A 14,172-nucleotide genomic window follows, 5' to 3' on the forward strand; every position below is an offset into this window, starting at 1 on the left:
GATCCATGAGGGCAGGAATTTCTCTTTTTTGTCTGTTTTGCTCGTTCTTCAATTTATATTGCTTTAAAATTTTGCGGAGTAGTTGCAGGTACTTTATAAATATTAATGGTATTAATCAATTAATGAAATAATATATAAATGCCTATAAAACATATAAATGCTTGGGTCATATTAACATAAAAATAAAATTTCCTTGATATACATTCAGTCCTGTTTGTTTCCTTGCAGGTTCTGGGAAATGGCTCTAACGTTCACTGGCCTTAAGCTGCAAGGGACCTTAGGTCGATTTGGCAAAACAGCCACTACTGATATAGAAGGTTATATTGAGCTCCCAGATGGGAAGGTGAGTATAGTTGCTATGCTACAATAATAAAATCAGGTTTTCAAGTAACATACATACATATAAAAGCATATTCTACATCTAAAAAGCTCTGCAAATGTTATTATGATAGTTAGGTTCATATGTCAACTTGGCTAAATTATAATGTCCAATTGTTTGGTCAAGTAAGCACTTGGCTCATAATTACTGTGAAGGTATTTCATGGATTTAAATCATCAGTTGTTTGCATCTATGACTAATATAACTATAATCAGTAAGGAAATTGCCCTCAGCAATGAGAGAAATCTCATCCAATCAGTTGAAGGCCTTAAAGAGAGAACTGAGACTTTCAACAGTCGAAAGAAGAACTTCTATCTTTACCTCAGCTAGCTTGCTTCTCTTGGGGAATTCATTGAAACCTTCATTGGAGTTCCTAACTTGCAGTCTACCCTCCATAATCAGACTTGCTGATCCCCACAGTCGTGTGAGCCAATTCCTTTAATAAACCTCTTAATATTTACATACATATATATTTTTATGTATATGTATAGTCTTTGGTTTTGTTTCTTTGGAGAATCCTAACTAATACAGATTTTTCATGCCAGGAGTGGTACTTGAGAAACAGAATCTTTAAGGATGAGATTTCTGAGTTTGTTCCAGAGTTTTTGGAATTGGTTCTCTAATCTGATTAAATAATAGGCCATGACATGAGGTGGCAATAGAGATACAGAAAATATCACTATTGAATACTGCTACTCAAAAGCTAATAATAGGCAAGCCTCTAGGTGGCAATACATTTGATATAGTAACAGAGTTTTGTGGAGTTAAAAAGTATAATGATGTTTGGTTGTTCCTAAATACCCTGGATATAGTTGTTAAGGTAAGGGATGAGCTCAAGTTTTCAAATTCCAAGTGTTCAAATGCTCCTTTTAGGGAATGGAAGTATCTACATGTGCCTGGAAAGAAACTTATTTCTTGAAGCTACAGACTTGAGATTTCAAAAACCCAAACCCAGAATCTCACAGTATAAGATGGCTGAATTACAATGTAAATTGAATTCTCAACTTTGCAGGGTCTCTGCTGTTAAAGCCAGGGCCTTGACTGGAAAGGAATGGATCCTGAAAATTGGTGTGGGGTCTTATAGACTGATAATAATGATGGTGGAGACACTGACCCTAGATTCTGCTGAGTATACATTGCCAGATAAACCTGTAATGGTCTGCTCTGAGGAGTCAGCTATTCAACCTCCAGTATGCCCTAAGGAATCAACCATTCTGCCTCTATTTGAAGGGATTGACCCTGATGTGCCTGATAAACCTGGAACTGCCTCCCCTGAGGAAATAACCCTCATCTGAAGAGATTAATTATGTTTAACTGGATGAACTGTAGTAGAATAACCTGAGGTAGTTGACTTGCAAGACCCTGTTAATTCCTCTGATGACACACCCTCAAACCCCTCCTTTCCTCCAGATCTATAACCCTATAAGTAGATTGAAGTACCAACAGGCCATAAAAAATGAGGTACAAAGTGTGACCCATAAGGAGGTATACTACAGCCCCAAAGACTGTTGTTTCTTCTTGGTAGATAATACCTTTTATTAGTATATAGTGTCCTTCATCCCTTACAACAGTTTTGCATTTAAAGTCTATTTTGTCCAATATTAGTATAGCTACTTTGCCCCTTTTTGGTTGCTACTTGCACATAATATCATTTTCCAACCTTTTACTTGCAACCTATTAGTGTCCTTGTATCTAAGGTGAGTTTTTTTGTAGACAGTATCTAGATAGCTCATATTTTCTTATCCATTCTGCCAGTCTGTGTCTTTTGATTGGAGAGTTTAACCCATTAATGTTCAATGTAATTACTGTAAAGGCATTACTTATGTTAGCCATTTTTTCCTTAGGTTTATATATGTGATATTTTATTTTTATTTCTCTTTTTATCCTTTTAGTTTCTCTTACTAATAATCTTCCTTTTTACACTCTCATCCAACCCTCTCTCACCTATTTTTTCCTTTCAACCTGCAGAACTTGGTTTAGTATTTCTTGAAAGGCAGGACTCTTGACAAAGTCTCTCAGTTTCTGTTAATCTGTAAATATTTTGAACTCTCCCTCAGTTTTTTTTCTTTTTTCTTTATTTCTCTCCCCTTTCCCCACCCCCCGCACCCCAGTTGTCTGTTCTCTGTGTCCATTTGCTGTGTGTTCTTCTGTGTCCACTTCTATTCTTATCAGTGGCACTGGGAATCTGTGTCTCTTTTTTGTTGTGTCTTCTTGCTGTGTCAGCTCTCCGTGTGCACTGTACCACCCCTGGGCAGGCTGAACTTTCTTTTGCACTGGGCGGCTCTCCTTACAGGGTGCACTCCCTGCATGTGGGGCTCCCCTATGCTGGGGACACCCCTGCATAGCAGGGCACTCCTTGTGAGCATAGCACTGCACGTGGGCCAGCTCCACACAGGTCAAGGAGGCCCCGGGTTTGAACCATGGACCTCCCATGTCGTAGGCGGGTGCTCTAACCATTGAGCCAAGTCTGCTTCCATCTCCCCCAGTTTTGAATGCCAGTTTTACTGGATACAAGATTTCTTGGTTGGCAGTTTTTTGGTTTTGTTCATTTTTTAGCACCTTAGCTATGTCACACCACTGACTTCTTGCCTCCATGGTTTCAGATAAGAAATCAGTACTTAATCTTGTTGAGCTTCCTTTATATGTGATGGATCTCATTTCTCTTGCTTCTTTTAGGTTTCTCTCTGTCTTGAGTGCTTTACATTCTAATAAATATGTGTCTTAGGGTAGGTCTGCTAGGATTAATTCTATTTGGAGTGTGCTGTTCTTCCTGGACATGTACATCAGTGTCCCTCAAAAGAGTTGAGAAATTTGAGACCATTATTTCCTCCAACAGTCTTCTGTCCCATTTACTTTCTCTTCTCCCTCTGGGATGCCTATAATGCATACGTTTGTGCATTTCATGTTGCCACTCAATTCCCTGAGTCCCTACTGAATTTTTTTCCATTTTTTTCTTTACCTATTCTTCTGTCTGTGCAAGTTTGAATGTCCTATCTTCTAATTTCCTAATTCTTTCCTCTGCCTTTTCAAATTTGCTGTTATGTGCTTTTAGTTATTTTTAACTGCTTGCATGGTGACTTTCATCACCATAATAAGATCTGTTATCTTTTTGTGTGTGTTTATAGTTCCTTCCATATGTTATCCCAGTGTCTTCTTAATAGACTTTTATCTCTCCCTCACTTCATTAAGTTGATACATGATATTTGTTTGGCTATTCTTAATTAGTTGCTCCATGTTCTGTGTCTCCTCCTGCTTTTTAGTTTGTTCATTAGATTGGGCCATGGCTTCCTGTTTCTTAGTATGGCTTGTAAATTTGCTTGTGTCTAGACATCTTTTTATCTTGATTGGCTTATTTAGTTTGTTAGTTTCTTTTCCTAGTCTATGGTTTTATTTCTGTTTGGTTTTATGTTAAATGTCTTTTTAAATACTTGGTTCTACTTCTTCTATATCTTTGTAGTTTCCCATGTTAAGCTGAAAAATATTAGGTCCACAAGAAGGAATAAAGGAGAATGAAAAAAGAGGGGAAAGGAACAATAAAAGATACAGGATAAAAGTAATAAGAGTGAAAAATCATAACAAAAAAATGAATAAAAACAAAAAAGGTGGGGGAAAAAAACAGGAGAAAAGACCAGAAAAATGAGAAGAGAAGAAAAAAATGGAGACAAAAGAGAAGACAGAAAGAAAGAAAAGTAAGGAAGAGGGAAAAAGTGAAAGAAAGAAAATAAGAGAGAAAACAACAACAAAAACAAACAAAATACAAAAACAGGCCTCCCTTTCAGGCCATTAGCAACTATCTCAGGCTGTATGTGCCCTCCAATCAGTTACCCCAGGGGCTCACCTTTCAGCGTGTCAGGTACCCAGATGTAGAGGGGGAAATACCTCTATCTAGGTTCCCTTTCTTAAAGCTACTTGCCCTACTGCTCCCCTTCCCCAGGATGCCAACCTGATGCCTGACAACTCACTGGCTCACTCTCCTGGGTTATCCCTCTGCCCAGCCATTTTGGCACCAGGCAGCTTGCCATCTCAGTCTCCCAGTTCCCTTCTTCCCTGGGCTGGTTGGGCACCAGTCAGTCCACCCAATCACTTCCCTGGGTCCTCTCTCTCCTGGGCCAGCTAGATACATGCCAGCCCACCTGATAATGCTACCTTCCCCTCTCCCTAGAGCCACTTAAGTGCTGACCTGCAGCTCTCCTCTTCCCTGGAACAGGCTGAGAGCTGGACTACCCATCCTATCTCACCCTTTCATATTCCTCTTTCTCCCTGAGCCATCTGGGTACCAGTCAGCAGTCCTGGTTATCCTGCAGTTCCTCTCCCTCGGAGTACCAGTAACACACCTGTTTGTTGTGTTGGTGTGCAGCAACACACCTACAGCCCAAAAGAACTGCAGGATTTTTCTAATTTATATAGATAGAAATCAGGAGAATATGTGTGGGAATGGATATTAAGAGTGTGGGGTAATGGTGAAAGGAACATAAAGTTAGATCAGGATGAATTATTTATTGATATGGGCCCACTTTGCAGAAAGGATTCAGTGTTGTAGCTTGAGGAGTTAGAAAGGGCTCTAACAGTTTGTTCAAATGGTCAGCTGAAGCATGGACTAAAGGTAGCCTACATTGCCTGAAATTGAAATTCTACAACTGCCATAGTGTAATGTAGAAGAGGAGACTCAAAGTCTTGGAGAGATTGGAATGTTATAGTAGATTTATTATGGAAGACCTGCTTACCCACCCCAGGAAAATCCAGAGGACACACCTATCACCAGGACTGTGAGGAATAAATATGTGAGAGCAGATCCATCATGCCTGAAGAGTTCTGTTGTTGCTCTTCTCTGTAGGTCAGATATTATTGAGGAAACTGCTGTCTTGAACTTGGATTCTTAAACACAATGGGAATGATCAGACCCCAGGTTGGCAGGAGCCAATGGCAGCATTTAATTACCAAAGACGAGGTGAACGTGGCTACTGTAATGGAGAGCAGAGTCAAAGCAGTAATCAGAATAATTGAACTTACAGAGACCTATGGCACTGACTAGTTGATTATGGGTACCTAGAAGTGAAATACATTTACAGTCTACTAAATTCTTACTTGATCTGTGTAAGTAGAATACTTATAGGTCAAGTAAACATAGTCTAACTTGAAAAGCAAAAACAGAGAGTCATGGCCCTTCAATCAGTTCCCAGACTTGAGACAATTTACAGACTCAGAACCTCTTGAATGAAGGGAAGGCTGGATCCGCTTGGGGCAGAGCCCTGTTACACTGCCCCAAATTTATATTGTTAATCTTCCTCCCAGCCTTCCCTAAAGGGACCAATGACCTTTTGCCAGGGTGACTGTATGTGGCAGTTTGAGATTATTTTATGAATCCCCAAAAGAGGAAAGAGTGAGCCTGGAAGGGGAAGCAGAAACATTGCCAGATGTTGGGGATTGAATCATGCTCCCCCACAAGAGGCATGATCAGGTCCCAATCCCTAGTTCTGTGGATATGAACCCATTTGTAAAGAGGATCTTTGAAGATGATATTAATTAAGGTGTGCCAAACCCAAATGACAGTGGACCTTACTCCAATATGGCTGAAGTCCTTATAAGCAAAGGAAATTGGATGTGGAAGAAGGCACAGAAAGTATCCAGTATTTGGAAGTTAATGGAACCCAGAAGAGAAAAGAGAAGACATCATGACATGCATTGCCATGTGACAGAAAACCAAAAATCAAGGATCGCCAGCAGCTAGCCCCAAAACATGGGGAAAAAGCATTGCCTTACTCATGCCTCAATTTTGGACTTCTCCCAGCCTCAAAACTGTGAGGTAATAAATTCCCACTGTTTAAGCCAACCTATTGTATGGTATTTGTTTTAGCAAAAGGAGAAGAAAGTACCAAACCAATAGCTGCATACCAGGTATCAGATTGGTGATGATTTGTTCAAGTAGTGATACCACTGCAATTGGAGTCAACACCTGGTTAAGCCTATGATAATCCACTGTTATTCTCCATGATCCATCTGTTTTCTGCACAGGCCAAAGAGAAGAAATGAATGGGGATGTGATGAGAATCCCCATCCCTGCATCCTTCAAGTACTTAATGGTGACACTAATCTCTGTAGTCTCTCCAGGAATGTGGTGTTGGTTTTGGTTTACTGTTTTGCTAGGTAGATACAGTTCTAGTGGCTTTCACTTGGTCTTTTCTGCTATAATATCCCTCACTCCAAAAGTAAGGGAACCAATGTGGGGATTCTCTCAGTTTCCGAATATGTCTAACAATTAGACATTCCAAAACACAGTGGGTTTAGGGACCCACTGTGAAATGGAGCTGAGCTAAAACTCCATTTGATTACCTGACCTCCATAAGCCTCTGACTGGTGGACCACAGTGGAGTTTTGGGTCTCTTGGAATTAATGCCAGCTTAAATCCAGTGTCTAATAATGCCCAAAATGTCTGATCATTTCCTTTTCCACAATGCACAGAGTTTAGTTTGCCAAAAAGGCTGCTCATGCAAAGTACCAGAATCTGTTGGTTTTTATAAAGGGGATTTATTTGGGGTCTAAGCTTACAGTTCCAATACCATGAAAAGTCCAAACCAAGGCATCTTCAGAGATGCTTTGTCACCAAAGTGATCCTAGCATGTTGCCATGTGGTGAAGCAGAATGGCCACCAACTCCCTTCCACAACATATCATACTGGTCCTTTATATTGATAACATTATGCTGACTGGACCTAGTGAGCAAGAAGTAGAAACTGCTCCAGACTTATTGGCAAGACATTTGTGTGTCAGAGGGTGGGGGATAATCCCAATATATATTCAGGGACCTTTCATCTTAGTGAAATTTCTAGGTATCCAGGGGGGTAGAGCATGTTGAGATAACCCTTTTAAGGCAAAGGATAACCTTTTGTATCTGGCACCTCCTACAACCAAAAAAGAGGCACAATTGGCCTCTTTGGATTCTAGAGGCAATGTATTTCTCATTTGGGTGTGTTACTCTGTCCCATTTACTGAATGGGCTGAAAAACTGCTAGTTTTGAGTGGGATCTGGACCATAAGGAAGCTTTGCAAAGGGTTCCAACAGCTGTGCAAACTGCTTTGCCACTTGGGCCATATGAGCAAGCAAATTCAATGGTGTTTTCAACAGCAACTAGAGATGCTGTTTGGAGCATTTGGTTGACCACTGTAGGAGAATCACAAACAAGACCCATAGGATTTTGGAGCAAAGCCCTGCCATCCTTTGAAGATAACTGCTTTCCTTTTGAGTAACAGATTTTGACCTGCTACTTGACCTTAAGACCTGAGTTGCCCATCATGAACTAGGTGTTTTCTAACCCAACAAGCCATAAAGTTGGAAACGCAAAGCAGCATCTATTGTCAAATGGAAATGATACATATGAGATCAGACTTGAGCAAATCCTGAGACACAAATAAGCTACATGAGAAAGTGGCCCAAATGCCCATGGCTCCCACTCTGCCACATTACCTTCTCTTGTCCAATATGCAGCTATGGCCTTTTGAGGAGTTTCCTACACAGCTGACTGAGGAAGAGAAAACTCAGTCCTGGTTTATAGATGATTCTTCACTATATTCAGGTACCACACAAAAGTGGACAGCTGTAGCAGTACAGCGCCTTTTTGTGAATCCCTGAAGGACACTGGTAAAGGGAAATCCTCCCAGGAGACTGAAATTTGAGCAGCGTACCTGGTTGTTCATTTGCTTGGAAGGAGAAATGGCTGGAGATGTGTTTACATACTGATTCATGAGCTATGGACATCACAGTTGGATGGCATAACAGTTTGATATAGTTATGAATTCCAAAAATAGATATTGGATTATGTTTGTAAACTGGTCTATACCTGGGTGTGATTAAATTATGACTAGGGCTTTGATTGGGCCATGTCAGTAGGGTGTTGAGTCCCTGCTCTTTGGTGGGTGGGGACTCAACAGATAAAAGGCATGGAAAAGGACAGAGTTGGAGTTTTTGATGCTGGAGTTTTGAGCTGGAGCCCAGGAAGTGAACACACAGGAGAAGAACACATGGCAGAAGCCCTGGGAGAGAGAGAGAGTTGTTTGCCTGATAGTCTACAGCTGGCCTTATGGAGTGAGCACAGCAGCTGAGCCTGGAGAGAAACACAGCCCTGGAAAGAGATGAACCCAAGAAGCCTGAACTCTTGGCAGTTGTCAGCAGCCATCTTGCCCCAACATGCGGCAATAGACTTTGATGAGGGAAGTAACTTATGCTTTATGACTTGGTAACTGTAAACTTCCACCCCAAATAAATACCCTTTATGAAAGCCAACAGATTTCTGGTATTTTGCATCAGCATCCCTTTGGCTGACTAATACAGATGGGCAGTGACTTAGAAGGAAAATGATTGGAAAATTGGTAACAATGAAGTCTGGGGTAGACATAGGTGGAAAGACCTTTCTTAATGGACAAAATATATGAAACTATTTGTAACTCACGTGAATGCTCAACAGAGTGTGACTTCAGCAGAGGAAGATTTTGATGATTAAGGGGATAGGATAACCTATTCTTTTTTTTTTTTTTTTTTTAATATTACTACTAACTATGGTCCATAGTGTACATTTGGTTTATTTTTTCCATACCACCCCCCATTATCAACACCATGTATTAGTATTGTGCAATTGTTATAGTTCATAAGAGAATGCTCTCTTTATTTATTTATTTTTAAATTGATTTCTCTCCCTGTCCCCCCACCCCCAGTTGTCTGCTCTCTGTGTCCATTTACTGTGTATTCTTCTGTGTCCACTTGTATTCTTGTCAGTGGCACCAGGAATCTGTGTCCCTTTTTGTTGCATCATCTTGCTGCATCAGCTCTCTGTGTGTGCGGCACCACTCCTGGGCAGGCTGCATTTTTTCATGAGGGGCAGCTCTCCTTACGGGGCTCACTTCTTGCGTGTGGGGTTCCCCTACATGGGGGACACCTCTGCATGGCATGGCACTCCTTGCACGCATTAGCACTGTGCATGGGCCAGCTCACTGCACGGGTCAGGAGACCCTGGGTTTGAACCCTGGATCTCCCATGTGGTAGGTGGATGCTCTGTCAGTTGAGCCAAATCTGCTTCTCAGGATAACCTATTCTGTGGATACCACTGGCTTCTTTCTCTTGTCACTCTGGTCATTGCCAATGGGCTTGTGAACAGAGTGGCCATGGTGATAGGAGTGGAGATTTTTCATGGACTTGGCAACATGGACTTTCATTCAGCAAAGCCTAATTTGTTACAGCCACTGCTGAATGCCCAATTACCAGCAACAGAGAGCAACACTCAGTCCCCACGATGGCATCATTCCCCAAGGTGATCAGCCTGGTACCTTGTGGCAGGTTGATTACATTGGATCCTTTCCATCAGGGAAGGGGAAACAGTTTGTCCTAACTGGTGTAGACACATACTCCAGATACAGATTTGCCTTCCCTGTACACAATGCTTCTGTTAAAACTATCATACATGGACTAACTATCTACCGTCATGGTGTTCTACACAGCTTTGCTTCTGGTCAATAAACCCACTTCAGAGCAAATGAAGTATGGGAGTGCTTCTATGCTTATGGAATTCATTGGACTTACCATGTTCCCCAAAATCCTGAAGCAGCTGAATTGATAGAATGGTTGAATGGCCTTTTGGAGACTCAGTTATTGTGCCTACTAGATGGCAATATCTTGTAGGGCTGGGACAGTGTTCTACAGGAGGCTGGGCTCTAATTCAGTGTCTGCTCTAAGGGGCTCTTTCTCCCATAGCCAGGATTCATGGGTTCATGAATCAATAAGTAGAAATGGGAATGGCACCATTGACTATTAACCCTAGTGATCTATTAGGAAAAATTTTGTTTCATGTCCTTGCAACTTTAAGCTCTGCTGATCTACAAAAGGAAGAGTGATTCCACCAGGAGACACAATGTTTCCATTGAATTGGAAGTTAAGACTGCCACCTGGCCACTTCTGGGGTCCTCATGACTCTGAATCACAGGCAAATAAGGGAATTACGATACGGGCTGGAGTGATTTATCCTATTAAGGGACAGCTGTTAAGCAGTGTAAGTATGGCAGTTTGAGATTATTCTCAAATAGAGAGAGATTATGTTTGTAAACTAATCTATTCCTCTGGGTATGATACCCTTTGATTGTATTAAATTTAGCTGAGAAGCTTTGATTAGATTACCTGTTAAGATTAGGGCTTTTTTTAATTTGACTACATCAGTGGCATGACTCATATCGAGTCTTTACCCCCTTGCTGAGTCCGATATAAATGTACGTAAGAAGAGAGAGCTCTGTCATTTTTGATCCTGCCTTGTGACAAAAAGAAGGCTGAAACAGTCCCAGGGAGAGATGAACCATTTTGCCTGTTAGCTTACAGCTAACCTTGGAAGAGAGCACAGCTGAGACTAATATAGGAAGCCGAGAGACTAACCCTATGCCAGCCTGAAGCTGAAATTGGGAAGAAGTGGAGCAGCAGAGCCTTAGAGAGGAAGCCCAGAGGGAAAGGTTGAAACCCTACAGAGATTGTCCACCATCTTGTTTCAACACCTGGCAACTGACTTTTGTGAGAAAGTTCCTCTTATGATACCTTGAATTGGACTTTCAGGGCCTTGAGACTGTAAGCTTTTACCCAAAATAAATACCCTTTTTAAAAGCTATCAGATTTCTGGTACTTCCCATCAGCATCCCTTTGGCAGACTAATACAGTAGGTAAAGGAGAGTTTGCCTGGAATATAGGAAACCCCTATGGCATCTCTTAGTACCACCATGTGCTGTTATTAAAGCCAATGGAGAACTGCAACATTCCATTCCAGGCAGGACTATAAATGACCCGGAACATTCAGGAATGAAGGCTTGGGTAACCTTACTAGTCAAAGAACCATGACCAGCTAAGGTGGTTGCTGAGGGGAATGGGAATATCAAATGGGTAATGAAAGAGGGCAGTTATAAATATGAGCTTAAACCACGTGACTAGTTACAGAAATGAGGACTATATTGATTATGAGTATTTCTTCCTTGTTTTGTTAGGAATATGCTTGTATATCTACATAAAGAAAATGTCTTTCTTTTCTTCCCTCCCATATCCTCTTGTCATATAAGTTGCATTAATTTTATGCCACAGTATTCAAGTTACCAGATAGGAAGTTTAAGGGTGACTATTACCCAAGGATTTGCATCCTCTTATAGGGAAATTGTTAGTGTACTTCAGGTTGTATGCAGGACAGTTGAAATTTGTGAGGCAGAAGTATGACTGTTATTGTTTTTATTTAGAGATTTAGAATAGTTTAAGAAGATGGGTACAGGTGCCAAGTTGACAAAGATCAACTGTGCTGATTAAGTTCATGTGTCAACTTGGTTAGGTTATGGTCTCCAGCTATTTGTTCTAGCAAGCACTGGCCTGATTGTTACTGTGAGGGTTTTGTGTATTTAAATCATTAGTCAGTTGATTGCATCTATATCCAATTACATCTACAATCAACAAAGGAGATTGCTTTCAGCAATGACAGAAGTCTTATCCAAACAGTTGAAAGCTTGAAAGCAGGGGTTCTTAACCTTTTTTGTACCGTGGACCCCTTTCACAGTTCGGTGAAAACCACGGACCCCTTACTAAGTCCACACTCTACTGCATATTATCATTTTTTTCTATCTGGTTGTGTCATTGTCTTTTTGGTGCATTGTTTCGCCTCAAAGGGGCCTGTGCCTCTCTGTGTCATGTGGGGTCCTGTGTCTCTCCATGTCACGCAGGGACCTGCACTCCACTGCGCAGGTCTGGGATGCTTTTTTCCTTATTTTTTTTGAAGGTCCCAGGGATCGAACCAGGGTCCTCCATAGGTAAACAGAAGTTCATTCGCTTGAACCACTGCCGCTTCCCATACTGTGTATTATTTAATAAATACATCACACCAGCACTAACACGTCCCCACAAGAATTGTGGGAGATGGTGGATTACTAATTTGTCCAGCAAATTAGAGACGGCGCGAGAGAATACACTGAAACACAATTAAATGTAGAGCTGAGCTTTTTTTATTTCGAGGTATATTAGTATATATACTTTTTGGGGCTGAACTTTTGCCCAAGAATTTTTTGGGTTAGACATTAGAACTTTGTTTTTCTTATCGCCATATCCGAAGGCAGGGGAGCAGGACAGCACAGGCTGTTCCTGCTGATCTTTGATGCCTAAAAAAAGAACATATACAAATAGAATGTTATGGCCTTGCTGTTTTGTAAGTTTTTACTTTTGCTATTTATGATTAGGGGCTAGGGGTAAAGCAAACATGGCTGTTTTCAGCTCAAGGACTTTGTGCAAGTGATAACAAACAAAAGCATGCGAGGCTGTTTTTAGCTCACAAATCTTAGTAGCAATTATAAATTCTTTATCCAGGTGGCTACATTTCTCCCTTTTTTGTTTGGGCCTAAAATTGGAACGTGGGAGTGGGACATGGCTGCCATCAATTGTTGACTGGTTTGACGTAGCCTGCTGAGGGAATTCTAGATGAACTGGATAACTGAAATAGAAATGAGAAAGATTAAGCTAATGATTGTAGTAATCCATACATGTAAATTGAGGCCAGAAAACCACTGAGAGGGGTTTAGCTGTTGGAGATTTTTAGCCAGGGTTTTAAGGACAGATTGTTGTGTTAGGTTTTTTAGGTTAACTAATTGCCACCCAATTGCTTTTGAAGAGTGGAGATACCTGATTGCAACTGTGATGAGAATGCACTTTGTAAGTGGGTTTTTATAAAATCCCAATCATGCTGGGTACTGTTCCAAGGGAGTGGCGCCATGCAGATGCTAGTATGTCACCAATCACATAGTAACTTTTGTCTTTAGCCAAGGCTTCTTGTTTTTCACCTAGCCACAGACCTACAGTTTCTAGAGCATCTAGTCTAGTTATACTTTGATTTATGGAAGTTCATGTTTTTTGTGATGTTGGTTATAATTGTATTTACCTATTGAGTGGTTTGTATGGATTTGGTAAGAGCTGTGATGGTTTTAACTGCAGATGTGGCAATTATAAGAGCAGATACTATAAAGGCAATCAATACCGGTTATAAGAAACCTTTTAGGTTGTAATTTTCCCAGAGCTTGGTTAATCTGAACTAAACTGGAGGAGCCTTGCTAAGAGTCGGTCAAGTTGACAGGGATCCAAATTTGGGCTTTGTGATAAAGAACATAAATGCTGAAAATATTTAACTCTGTGATATTAGAGTAATAGAGGAGGATAGTTAGGAGTTGGCACTTACAGTAATGTTAAAGTACCCTGTGTTGTTATTAAAAATAATACCATTTTTATTTTTATTTAGTTTTTTATTTTTAAAGATTTATTTATTTATTTAAATCCTCTCCTCCCCCGGTTGTTTGTTCTCTTTGTCTATTTGCTGCATCCTGTTTCTTTTGTCCGCTTCTGTTGTCCTCAGCGGCAAGGGAAGTGTGGGCGGCTCCATTCCTGGGTAGGCTGCACTTTCTTTCGTGCTGGGCGGCTCTCCTTACGGGGCGCACTCCTTGCGCATGGGGATCTCCTACGCGGGGACACCCCTGCGTGGCACGGCACTCCTTGCGCGCATCAGCACTGCGCATGGGCCAGCTCCACACGGGTCAAGGAGGCCCGGGGTTTGACCCGCGGACCTCCCATGTGGTAGACGGATGCCCTAACCACTGGGCCAAGTTCGTTTCCCTAAAAGTAATACTATTTTTAGATGTTAGTAAGAATAGGAAAGGAAGGGTGGTACAAATCATTACTGAATCACTTTGATTATAAACAAGATTCATGGAATACTTATTATTGTGAGTATAATTACTATGGGATATATTGCAGGG

General features: G+C 41.1%; 1 protein-coding gene across 2 annotated transcripts in view; it reads left to right on the forward strand.

Annotated features, from left to right (window-relative positions):
- Nucleotides 1–14,172, forward strand: part of CFAP44 (cilia and flagella associated protein 44) — a 216,979-nt gene that overhangs the window by 35,917 nt on the left and 166,890 nt on the right. For both annotated transcript variants that reach the window (XM_004475584.4, XM_058295842.2), the window contains exon 8: nt 229–343. In XM_004475584.4, the coding sequence (XP_004475641.2) occupies nt 229–343 (115 nt within the window). The remainder of the gene's footprint in view (nt 1–228; nt 344–14,172) is intronic.

This window comes from Dasypus novemcinctus, chromosome 4 (assembly GCF_030445035.2).
Source record: "Dasypus novemcinctus isolate mDasNov1 chromosome 4, mDasNov1.1.hap2, whole genome shotgun sequence".
In the NCBI taxonomy this organism is placed as follows: Eukaryota; Metazoa; Chordata; class Mammalia; order Cingulata; family Dasypodidae; genus Dasypus; species Dasypus novemcinctus.